General features: G+C 39.3%; 1 protein-coding gene across 1 annotated transcript; it reads right to left on the reverse strand.

Moving 5' to 3' along the window:
• Nucleotides 1-580: 580 nt before the first annotated feature.
• Nucleotides 581-2,607, reverse strand: LOC112188443 (mitochondrial inner membrane protease ATP23). Its single transcript, XM_024327558.2, has 5 exons — nt 2,384-2,607; nt 2,117-2,238; nt 1,684-1,821; nt 1,500-1,583; nt 581-979 (listed from the first exon to the last, which is right to left on the reverse strand). Exons 1-5 carry the CDS (start codon nt 2,604-2,606, stop codon nt 845-847), a joined length of 702 nt encoding a protein of 233 aa, XP_024183326.1. The 5' UTR covers nt 2,607; the 3' UTR covers nt 581-844.
• Between the last annotated feature and the right edge of the window lie 10,470 nt (nt 2,608-13,077).

Below are 13,077 nucleotides of genomic sequence, written 5' to 3' on the forward strand. Positions count from 1 at the left end.
CCGGCTCCCTCTCCCTTTCGAGATCCTTAGTATCATGATCTGAGTGCTAATATGGAGATTGACTACAGACCAGGCTCACCTAGTTAGCATTACCAATAAATAAAGTGGATGGTCTCATTGCAGACCTCACACATGTTAAATAAAAGATTTTGTGTATCAAAAAAAAAAAAAGATTTTGCAATAATAAATGACCAGAGTGATCAATTTTACTTGAACGTCATTGTGTTTTTATGGTTCAAACTCCTCTGAAATGTACATGTTTTTCAATTTGTTGCACTGTAGTTCTATTTAAAATTTGGCTAGCTTCATTCTAGCTTCCAACTTTCAACTGTTTATTACATTTGTGATGCCAAAAAGAAAAATAATGATAATAGATAAATAAACTTTCAACTATATATGTTTGGCCTCTGATGTCAAAACTAGATCCACAGGGCGGATCAGTCTGCTATTGTTTCCACACTTTTTACAGGCAATGAGCACCCCATTGACTACTTTCTTGCCTCCAGAAAATGAAGCGCATACTACACTAATCCTCTTATCACTTGAGGACTCGCATTAGTTGTATCCCGAAAGTAAATTGTTCCTTCAATTGAAGGCAAAAGCTAACAAGGGAATTCTTATTCTTTTGAAATGTAACAGAAGCAAATGTCAATCATTGTTGTACAATCTGTATGACAATCTGTAACAGTAAGATTTCCTCGTGCGAAAGAACACTTTGAGGAAATTTCTTGAAAAAAAAAATGAATCTTGTTACTGAAATATATCATTTGCCACTAAAACCGGAGAATAACAACGTTTCTCCTAAAAGGCCCAAGTCTCCGATACAGATACCTGTCATTGTATTTCAAGGGGCTCTGTCAAAGGGCTGCGTATCATTGTAACAAACATCCCACACAGCTTCCATGGCATCCTTTGCTGCTGCTTCTGAGCAGTAGGGATTAGCAGTGACCGATTTCATAACTCTTCGTCTCACGCAATCCTTCAAATGTCAAAATTGAAATCCCGTTAATAGAAGCTTCCAACATAGAAGTCTGCAGTGAATTTCTTTTCTAAGAAATAGAAGTTTAAAGTATACCAGGGCATATAAAGACTCCTTTGTGTCAACAGATGCAACTGGGGTTTGGTTTAGGACATTACATACACCTACTCTGGGATTGAATCTACAATTGATTGTAATACGCAGAGCAAGTAGGAACTTGAATTGAGCTTGACGTCTATTATATAAGGTCATTCTTCAAATATAGTCTATAGTTTTATACCATTATAACAACAAAGCAATTTAAAAGCTAGAGAGAGAGAGAGAGAGAGACCATGATCATGATCCAGATTGATAAGCCTGACTTAATACTCCAAGTTGGATTAAAAAATTTGCGCAACTTTGGCTTCATTAAGGTTTCCAAATAAAATTAAGGTAACAGAGTATTCCACTATGTATGCAAAGGAAGTAAGCAAAAGAGGGTATCTCAATTTCTTATTTCAATTGAAGCTGAGAAACTCACTTGTTCATGGCCTCGAATCTTCATAAAACCCCGCAAAAATTCACGTTTATAGTGGCAATCACCACTAAGATGGCCAGCACGAATCTGTTCCAGAAATATAGTATATAAACAAATAAACTTGAGGTTCAAATAAATACACAGCACCAAGTCCAATGAAAAGATTCAAATTCCATTTTATCCACACCTCGCTACAAGCATGATGAGCGCAATTAGCCCAGTTCAAGTTTGCAGCCCGACAATCATCAAAAGCATGAATTAGCTCATGTATCACTACTTGGTTGACCTCATCTTGCATGTTCATGTGATTACTACACACCATTATCTGAAAAGACAAATCATTCACAAAACACAGCAAAGAAAATTAGCCGCAGGCTCAAATCCCCCAAATTTCTTTCTATTCACAGAACACTCTTACAGACACACAAAAGTAGAAAAGCTCCAGTATTAAAAGAGCTATAGAGCTTCCCAAACAACGCAAACACTCATCCTAGGAATGACATGACTTAGTTCATTCCCAAACTACAGAGTGAAGTTTGTCACGTTTGTAACAATCAAAATCATTCCAATATCAAAACAAAGTAGTCGAAACAAAAGAGAAAATGTAAAATGTGTAGTACCCCTCCGCCGCGGGTGTATCCTCCGGCAATCTTCTTCTCGCAATGAACAGCCTTGATGAACCCGTCCCCAATCCCACACCCAGATTTCTCCAGATGCTCCAGCAGAAACTTCACCATCGGAGCTGTACCCAAAAAAAAACAGAGCAAATCAATTTCAAAAACCCTAAACCCTAAACCCTAAAACGGAAATGGAAATCAAACAGAGGCTAAAACCCAAAACCCCAGATTGGGTTTTTGGTTGAAAGAAAAAGTTTGGAGAGTACGTACTTCGGAGGCTTCTCCGAATCATGTCCTGGCATTCGTTGACGGTCTTGCCGCCGTTGACGGCGGAGGGGGAGGTGCTGGTTCCGGGTTCTGGGGTGGGTTCGTCTGCCATTGCCTCCCTCAATTTCCTCGTTGGTGTGTTTCTCTCAGGGGCGCTCAGGCAGTGCCGCACGAGTAACTCATTCTCGGGTAAAAGGGCCGGTTCGGGTAGGCCGATGGGTAACATAAAAAATAAACGAACCGTTATATAGGGGAATTCAGTGTGTTTCTTTTATCATCATAAGCAACTTCTGAAGTTTGAGTCATTCGACATTTTTATTTTAGATATTTTAAAACTATTACATTAGTACAACCAAATTAATCTCAGTGATATACTTTTAGTATTATCGGTTAATAATATGGTTAAATCCTCCTTTTTACCAAGGGAATGTTTATCTTTCCATCTCTAATGTTAGTTAACTAGTAGCTATTCTAATTACTTTTTATTTTGCAGATACCAGTACTATTTATGCTATTGCATTTTTCTTATTTGTGATTAGTGATCGATGACTAATTATCTTGATTAAGACGATGATGGATTTTGTGGCAGGAAAAAAGAGAGAGAGGCAAGATGAAAATATCCTTGAAAGTAATAGAGGAGTAAACGGTGTTATTAACGGATGATACTAAAGTATGTCAAATATTGATTTTGATGTACCAATATGATGTTTTTGTTGGGAACCAAAGTATTGAACGACTCAAACTTCATAGACTGTTTGTAACATTTTCTCATCATTTTATTATTAGTTGATTTAGTGTAACAATTTTTTTTATCTTTATTTTTCTCACATAATAACAACAGTTTATGAGTCAAACTCGATGTATTTCAACTCCTTTTCTTTTCACAACCTCCTATTTACAAAAAAGTGACTTATACTATTAGATCAAATGATATTGGACATGAAGACTTCTCTTGTGAATCTTTTTTCTTTTAAATAAAAAATAAATAAATCACCTAGTGTGGTAAGGTTGGTTGAGCGAACTAGCACGAAACCCTCATGTCTAAAATTCGAGTGTCAACTCCCACAAGTTTATGGGGGCTCAGTATGTTTGAGGGGTCTTTGAGTTCGTGCACCTTAGCTTTGTTGGAGTTACCCGTAGACCTCGATCCAAAAACTAATTGGGTGAGTGTCTTATTAACTCGCTAACTAACCGAGATGACTTGCTACCTCAGTCTACAAAAAAAAAATGAAAAAAAAATGAAATGAACTTTTTCTCTTATTATAACTAAAAACGGCGAGTGCCACAAACTAAAACTGGGGCATATTCTGGTTAATTGAGCAAATTGGAAAGCACTTATATATGGTGTACAGAGGAATTAAGGGACTGATTTTGATATATAAAATATATATTAGAAAGAAAAAGGAAAAAACGGTCATGGAGTAAGCAACAAAATTGACTTCTATGATGATTTGTTTGAAAGAGATTTGCTTATAAAATCTTGCCAACATGTGTATATAACGAATAACAAGCAACTCGGTATGCCAATAAATTTGATGAATGATACTGAAATTTGTCCATTAAACGCTTAGAATAACTTTTTAAGTTGGTACAACCGTACAAGTGAAACAATTAACTTTACCTCGACGAAGAACTTCTCCAAGGGCTAAAGTTTATGTAACAACAGCACTAAGGTCATGCTTCAATGAGGTTGCTATCATGAATTCATGATCGCGAATGACAAAACTAGTAGTTTCTTGTAGGGTAAATTCCTCCTATGATACCTGAGGTATTGCTACTTGGACAGTTTGATACCTAATGTATTAAAGGGGACAGTTTGGTACTTGAAGTTAGACTCTGTTTGACACTTTGGTACTTCTGTTAATTTTTCTGTTAAATGTAAGGATAAAATTGACATTTAGGATATATGTATAAAAACATAATAAAAAAACATGAGTTTGTGGGTTAATTTTCTTCAAAATTTTATAGGTATGAATTAACGCTTAATTATGGGTTATGTTGAAGGTGAAATATTCGAATTTTATGTTCTAGAAATATAGTAATCATATAGTGAACACCCATGAGAGTACTCCATTGAAACTAGTCTCGTACAATTAAATTTTTTTAAACATAACATTCAATTATGTCAACTTTAACATAACCCAAAAGCATTAATTCATTTTCATTTTCTCCTAAATGACACAAAAAATGATGAAGACCTAAAATAATACCAAATAATATCATCGCATTGTGTTTATGAAGAGGAGGAAAAATCAATGGATTCATAGAGAATAGTACAAAAAAAATATCTGATTATTATATTTTTTTAAACATAAAATTCGAATATTTCACCTTCAACATAACTCATAAACATTAATTCATACCTATAAAATTCTGAAAAACGGCAATCAACCCACAAACTCATGTTTTTTTTATTATGTTTTTATACATATATTCTAAATGTCAATTTTATCCTTACATTTAACAGAAAAATTAACAGAAGTACCAAAGTGTCAAACATAGTCTAACTTCAGGTACCAAACTGTCCCCTTTAATACATCGTGTATCAAACTGTCCAAGTAGCAATACCACAGGTACCATAGGAGGAATTTACCCTTTCTTGTAAGCTTTTCGAACAACACGAAATAATGAGAGAATTCAATAATGCGAAAATCAGATTATAAATGGGAACAAAACATAATGAGGTTGGAGATTACTTGAAATTTTTTTTAATAGAAATTGATATCATTAGAATCAATAGCCGGCAGATTGCCAATAGCTAGAGTATAGATGCACTTACAAAAAGATAGTCGGCAAGAAAATCCAGAAACCCTAATCTAAGTTAAGCAAACTCATTACAAGGCAAACTTATAAACAAAGAAACTCCATGTCTTTTAGGACAAAATCATTCACTAGCCTCCCATTAGCAATTGTGGTACCAACAGAAGGCCACTTCTTAGCCAACAAATAGGAGCACCTCCTTATTCATAAGCAGCTTGAAATCCACCAATCATAGTCGAGATAATTACCAACTCTCGAAGAAATCATGATCCGAATGGATTGGCACTTGAAGACCATAACTAGCCCCAAAACAAGCCCAATGAGGTCTAAAACTCTTAGAACGGGCCTGCCCAATCCATTAAGTAACAAGTGAGGGTGGCAAGACACCCTCCTTGAGAGCCCATGAACTAGGCCTAGCTAAGTCAAACTCAGAATTTGTCCAGAGCCCCAGGCCCAACTACAAGCCCAAGAACCCACTATGAGCAACACCATATTAGTTGCAAGATTCGGCAGTAGATTACTCCTGAAGGCCATAGATTGCCTCCCCTCTATATCCAAGCTAACCGGACCACCAACGCAGCACGTTCGATAAACTAGGCCAGAACCGATCTGCCCCAACTTGCAAGACCCCGAGTTGATTAGAGTCTTCCTCGCAGACGCCAACTACAAGCACCAGGCACAAACAACCCAGCCACCAAACAACCCACTCCGCAGTGAACCGGGGAGCAACACGGAATTTCGTCACCGACGACCAGCTGTAGTCTCCTAGCCCAGCCCAGGAGATTATGAGAAGAAATCTGGATCTGTTACGAAAATAGCTTAAATGGATTTCCTAGTCCATCTGGGAGAAGCAGCAGTGTGCTCATGCTTGGCACGTGATCAATTAGCTGAGTTAGTTAATTACCGTATTAGTCTAATTAAGTCCAATTATGCATGTTAGGGTTCAATTAGGGGTGCTCACTCCATGTGCGACACGTGTCCACATGATAAGGGCTATATAAGCCTCACTCTGTAAACTCTAAGACCATGAATGAAAACCTGTTAATTTCCTTTTATCTTTGATTTTCTCCTTCTGCATTTTCTCCAGTTAGGGTTCATTCCTTAACAACTGGTATCAAAGCCAGTCGATCATGGTTAAGCTCAAAGGGGGTGGGAAACCCTCCTCTCCACCACACGCCATCGAGGCGCTCCACGTTCCCGACGAGCTTGTCCACCTCGAGTATGAGCTGCAAGCGCATCGGGAGGAGACCAGCTCAAAATGCGATGCGATGCAGGCTTGCTTTCAGGAAGCCATGGCCACTTCGTTGACCAATTTCAAATCCATCATGATGGATGAGTTCAAGCAATAACTCACAACCATCGTCAAGGAGCACATCGAAACCCTCCTCTCCACCACACGCCGTCGAGCCGCTCCACGTTCCCGACGAGCTTGTCCACCTCTAGTATGAGCTGCAAGAGCATTGGGAGGAGACCAGCTCAAAATTCGATGCGATGCAGGCTTGCTTACAGAAAGCCATGGCCACTTCGTTGACCAATTTCAAATCCATGCTGATGGATGAGTTCAAGCAACAGCTCACAACCATCGTCAAGGAGCACATCCCTACTCCTTCGCCGGAGCTCGTCAATCAGGGGAGTATGGCGATTTCTCAGCCAGATGGAACAGTGCGATTTGGATCTCTACCCTTGCCAGTCGCCTCATCCCCATCAGTGACCGCTTTGTGTTCATCTCCAGTGGCTAGATCTGAGGGTAACGTTTCACGACTTAACAACTCTCAATTGGTTACTGGTGCCTTGAATGATGGTGTGGAAATTAACTCTTCTCTGCAAGTTACTAGTGGGTTGATTGCTACCACTGTGGCTACTATTCCTGATTTGAATATTGTTAATTTTGTTCATAGTAGTAGTAGTGGTCGGACTATGGTGAATGATGTGGGATCAAAACCCTTGCATAGTTTTGGGTCAATGGGATTTGCTAGTAACTCTGTTGGTAACACTTTTAATCATCAGTCTCACCATCAAAGCTACTCACAACCTTACCACACATTTTCTAGCCCTTATCAAGAGGGAATGATGCAAGGAAATATGCTGAATATGCAGGGAGTTAGTCCAACAATGCAAGGTCCTGATCTTTTTACAATGACTTACTCGGGACCTTATTCCACTACCATGATCAATTTCCCATCATCAGTTGTCCAACCTTCCCTGTCAATTGCATCACCCCAATTTTCACATTCAATACCACCACCACTTCACATACCACCTACTTATGCCACTACTACTACCACTCACCATGTCTCAAACACTCATTAGCATCCATTTCAGGCCACTTATCCAAACTATGGTTATCCACTCAACCAAGTATATCCAAATCCCTTGTTCACACCCCATGTTGATCCAAATTTACCCACAATGAAGCAGATGAGATTGGAGTTCAGTGTGTTTAGTGGAGGAGATCCTGTTGAGTGGCTTAACAAGGCAGATCAGTACTTTGAATTTTATCAAATACCTGAAGATAGGAAGCTATCAATTGCCACCATGCATTTGTCGGATAAAGCCTCCGATAGATGGTATATGTTTAGGCATGAATTTCCAAGTACCTAGCAGGGGTTGGCTGATTTGCTAATGCGGGAATTCAGCAGCTACAATAGGTCTGAATACCAAGCGGCCTTGGCTAGAATGAATCAAACAGGTACTGTTGAAGGGTACATGGAACAGTTCACAAAGCTATCAAGAAGGGCACCTGGTTTTCCACCTGAGGTGCTTTTGTCTTGCTTTATTGGAGGTTTGAAGGAAGAGATAAGGATGGATATGCAAGCTCAGAAACCTCGAACGCTATATGAAGCATGTGAGCTTGCGAGAGTTTATGAAACAAGAAGTGGAGGCCATCGAAACTTCTCACGAACTGCTTACAATACCAAAACAGCCTCAAGATTCAGTCCAAAAGTTGCATCAGATGTTAGGGCTAATGCTAAGCCAAGTGGAAATGGTTTCACTCCTCGGATCACTCATGGAAACTCAGGGTCTTCACATGGAAACAATAGTGTCAGAGTTAAGCTCTTTGATGCTGAGTTTGAAGCAAGAAGAGCTAGGAATCAATGCTACTTCTGCAATGAGCCTTACAAACCGGGGCACAACTGCAGAAAAATGGGCCAATTAATGAGTATGGAAATTATTCTCAATGAAGATGAAATGGCAGAAGAGTCTGAGGAGACACAACTAATGGAGGTACCTCCAATTGTTGATATTAAAGAACCATTGATAAGATTACAGGTTATGGGAGGAGGAGGAAATGCACAACCAGCTACCATGCAGTTGAAGGGAATTTTTAACAAGAAAGTAGTACACATCCTCATTGATTCTGGTGCTACACACAATTTTATTCATCCCCAACTACTCAAAGGTTCCAAGGCTCAAATACACCAGTTTTCTCCTTTAAATGTGCGTTTGGCCAGTGGTGCAACAATGCAAACTAGAGGAGAAGTACGCACACAACTTAAGCTACAGCAATTGGAATTCATGGATGATTTTTATATACTTCCAGTGGTTGGATGTGAGGTAGTATTATGAGCTTGTTGGCTTAAGTCATTAGGAGACATTGTGTGGAACTTTGAAACCATGAAAATGAAGTTTACAGTTGGGGGCTGCACTTACCAACTACAAGGAGAGACTTCTACTAAGGCTTCAGTTATTAGCTGCAAGGCAATGACTAGGCTACTCAAGAAAGAAAAGGAGGCTATGCTGATTCAGGTTCAGGCCACCTTGCCTAATGTGGCAAACAATAATGTGGATTCACCTCATCCACGGATACAAGCTCTCATCACCAAATATGCAGAGATTTTTACCACTCCAACATCACTACCTCCAGCCAGGACACAAGATCATAAGATTGAACTACTGCCAAATACACCTCCTGTGAGTGTTAGACCATACAGATATCCACATTTTCAGAAGACTGAGATAGAAAAGATTGTGCAGGAACTGCTTGACAATGGAATCATTAAGCCAAGTGTGAGCCCTTTCTCCTCACCAGTGTTGTTAGTAAAAAAAAAAAGATGGAACATGGAGAATGTGTGTGAATTACAGATCATTAAATGCAACCACAGTTAAAGATAAGTATCCGATCCCTGTGGTGGATGAGTTGCTAGATGAAATCCATGGCTCTTCCATCTTTACTAAATTAGACTTGAGGTCTGGTTATCACCAAATAAGAATGAGTCCTGCGGATGTGAGTAAAACTGCCTTCAGAACGCATAATGGCTACTATGAGTTCCTGGTTATGCCATTTGGCTTAACCAATGAACCTTCTACATTCCAATCTGTCATGAATGATGTGTTGCGAGATCATTTAAGGAAGTTTGCTTTAGTCTTCTTTGATGATATTTTGGTCTACAGTTCATCCTTGGAAGCACATGTGGAACATTTGGAAAAAATCTTCATAACTCTGCAACAACACTCACTTAAGGTCAAACAAAGTAAATGTAGCTTTGGAGTGGCTACAGTGGAGTATTTGGGACATGTCATGCATCACTGCTTAGGGAGTTGCAGTGGATCCTACAAAGATTGAGTGCATAAAAACTTGGGGTCGACCACACACACTCAAAGGGCTGAGAGGTTTTTTGGGACTGGCAGGTTACTACAGGAAGTATGTAAAAAATTTTGGGACTATAGCTAGGCCACTCACTGATATGCTCAAAATTGGAGGATTTCAATGGACACCAGAATCTATTGCAGCATTTGATAATTTGAAGCAGGCCCTCATGACCACCCCAGTTTTAGCATTACCTGATTTTTCTAAAGAGTTTGTGATCGAGTGTGATGCTTCAGGAGTTGGCATTGGAGCAATTCTCTCTCAGGAAGGGCACCCCATTACTTTTTTAAGCAAGGATTTAGCCCCAAGACATGCTGCTTTGTCAGTTTATGACAAGGAAATGTTAGCTGTAGTCTTTGCAGTTCAGCATTGGAGGCCTTATTTGTTGGGAAACCACTTTAAGATATATACTGATCATAGAAAGATTCATTACTTCTTGGAACAGAAGATCTCTACTCCAACTCAACAGAAATGGTTGTTGAAGCTCGCGGGATATGATTACTCGATTCACTATAAGTCTGGTAAGAATAATGCAGCTCCAGATGATTTGTCAAGAAGGGAGGAATTATGCAACATCAATACCGAGGTCATCACTAAATATAGGACACTAAATGCAATAACTGGGATCTCTTCACCTGTGCATGATTACTTGCAAGATATTCAAGCAGCTACTGTACTTGACCCTGAAGCAAAGGAGATTATCCAACAACTAGAGCAGGGATCATCACCCACTCCATATTATTCTTTGGCCAACTCTCAACTACTATACAGAAGCAAAATATATGTACTCGTGACAGGAAATTGGAGGAAGAAGATCATTCAAGAGTTTCATGATGGTTACAATGGGGGGCATGCTGGAGTCCACAGAACAAAAAAACGAATTATAAGATCTTTTTCTTGGCCCGGATTGCATAAAGATGTGAAGACTTATGTAGCTGCTTGCCACAACTGTCAACAGAACCACTATGAGACTATTCATCCACCAGGTCTCTTGCAACCCAATGTGATCCCAGAGAAGGCTTGGACTATGATATCTATGGATTTCATTGAGGGTCTTCCAACTTCTTCAGGTAAAGCTGTTATAATGGTAGTTGTGGATAGATTGACCAAATATGGTCACTTCATACCCCTAGCTCACCCATATACTGCTGCAATCATTGCTTAACATTTCATCAACCATGTTTTTAAACTTCATGGTATGCCTGAGTCCATCATATCGGATAGAGATCTTGTGTTTTTGAGCAACTTTTGGGAAGCTTTCTTCCGGGCTCAAGGGACATCTCTGAACAAGAGCTCGGCCTACCATCCTCAAACAGATGGACAAACTGAGAATCTCAATAGGACCCTTGAGCAGTATCTTCGATGTGTTGTGGGAGAGAAGCCTCATTCATGGGTCGAAGCCTTACCTTGGGCTGAGTATTGGTATAACTAGGCTTACCATTCTGCAATTGGCATGACACCATTCCAAGCTTTATATGGATATGAGCCACCCATTATTCGAGTCTACAAGCCAGGTTCAACTTCTGTGGAAGCTGTTGACCATCAGCTGTAAACTAGAGATGCACTCTTGGCAATTATCAAAAGAAACTTGCAGATAGCTCAAGCTAGAATGAAGCAGTTCTATGACAGAAATGATTCTGAGAGGACTTTTGCTGAAGGGGATTGGGTGTACTTGAAACTTTAGTCTTACAGACAACAGTCAGTAAAGAAAAGACTCATCCACAAGCTTGCTCCGCGATATTATGGTCCATACCAGATTGAGAAAAAAATTGGTCAGGTTGCCTACAAATTGAAGCTCCCTAGTTCAGTAAGAGTACATCCAGTCTTCCATGTGTCCTTATTAAAGAAGAAAATTAGAGATGCAGCTATAATCTCTCTGCTCACTTACCTCTCCAAACATTGATCCTTACAATCCCAGATGGTACCCTGCTAAGATTTTGGGCAGGCAGCTTGTTAAAAAGGGAAATGAGCCAGTAACCAAGTGGTTAATCCAATGGCTTGGAACAGTTGAGGAGGAGGCCACCTGGGAGGAACCTGAAGAAATAATGCAGCGTTTTCCTGACTTCCAAGCTTGAGGACAAGCTTATCTTAAAAGGGTTGGATTGTTACAAAAATAGCTTAAATGGATTTCCTAGTCCATCTGGGAGAAGCAGCAGCGTGCTCATACTTGGCACGTGATCAATTAGCTGAGTTAGTTAATTACCGTATTAGTCTAATTAAGTCCAATTATGCATGTTAGGGTTCAATTAGGGGTGCTCACTCCATGTGCGACACGTGTCCACATGATAAGGGCTATATAAGCCTCACTCTGTAAACTCTAAGACCATGAATGAAAACCTGTTAATTTCCTTTTATCTTTGATTTTCTCCTTCTGCATTTTCTCAAGTTAGGGTTCATTCCTTAACAGGATCCCTCGACCGGAACCGAACAATGTGATCCTTGACTCCTCCTTGATCTATCCTCGACTCACTTGTGCCTCCCTACGCAAACCTCACCCTGATGAGGAATCTAGTCGGTGTTAGATCAGCCGGTCACCAAAGAAAGCCTGCCGCCGTTCTGCTCAAACCCTAGGATGGGTTTGCTTGGTGATTACTTGAAATTTGTTATCAATCTATTTGTGATGTGAATTTAAGTTAAGTTTCTATTCTTTCTTAATATTTACTCGTGACGGTACCATTTAAGCTCCAAAATTATCACTACAAGAGAAAATGTCATCAGCGACAACCCAAAGTTGTCGTAAAAAGTCTAAATTTCTTGTTGAATTGAAAATGTGACAACTTTGGGTTGTCGCAACCAGTTGTCGCCTTATGTGTTTTACTGATTGTTAAAAACGACAAAATTACACGGTTGTCGCTTTTCCAATATGCGACGCAATTGGTTGCTAGCATATCACAAATTGTGACACACACAAATGTGTTACCCAAAACTATATGTGAGACTTTATATTTGTTACTATTTTAAATATACGAGGCTTCGTTTATGTCGCATATTCCATATGCGGGGATTAGATGTTTGTTGCATTTTCAATAAGCGATGCAAGTCGTTCCTCGTGTATGACATCTTGCGAGACAAGTGAGTGCGTTACAGAATGTTATAAATGAGACTTTATATTTGTTACACTTTCTAATATACGAGATCTCGTTTACGTTGCATATTCCGTCTGCAAGGCTTATATGTTTGATAAAAAATTTATATGCAAGACTTTTTTTTGTTGCAAAAAATAACTGCAAGGTTTCATTTTTGTTGCATATATTAATATGTGACACATAAGTATTTGTTGTAGAAAATTATATGCAAGGCTTCTTGTTTGTCTCCTATAATTTCATCGAGGAACAAATTGTGTCGCATT

Source organism: Rosa chinensis, chromosome 2, assembly GCF_002994745.2.
Source record: "Rosa chinensis cultivar Old Blush chromosome 2, RchiOBHm-V2, whole genome shotgun sequence".
Lineage (NCBI taxonomy): Eukaryota > Viridiplantae > Streptophyta > Magnoliopsida > Rosales > Rosaceae > Rosa > Rosa chinensis.

Coding starts and splice junctions, on each gene's coding strand:
- LOC112188443 (XM_024327558.2), bottom strand. CDS start 2,606: ATGTTACCCATCGGCCTACCCGAACCGGCCCTTTTACCCGAGAATGAG. Junction 1,822..2,116: donor GATACACCCGCGGCGGAGGG/GTACTACACATT, acceptor TTGTCTTTTCAG/ATAATGGTGTGTAGTAATCA. Junction 980..1,499: donor AGATTCGAGGCCATGAACAA/GTGAGTTTCTCA, acceptor TGACATTTGAAG/GATTGCGTGAGACGAAGAGT.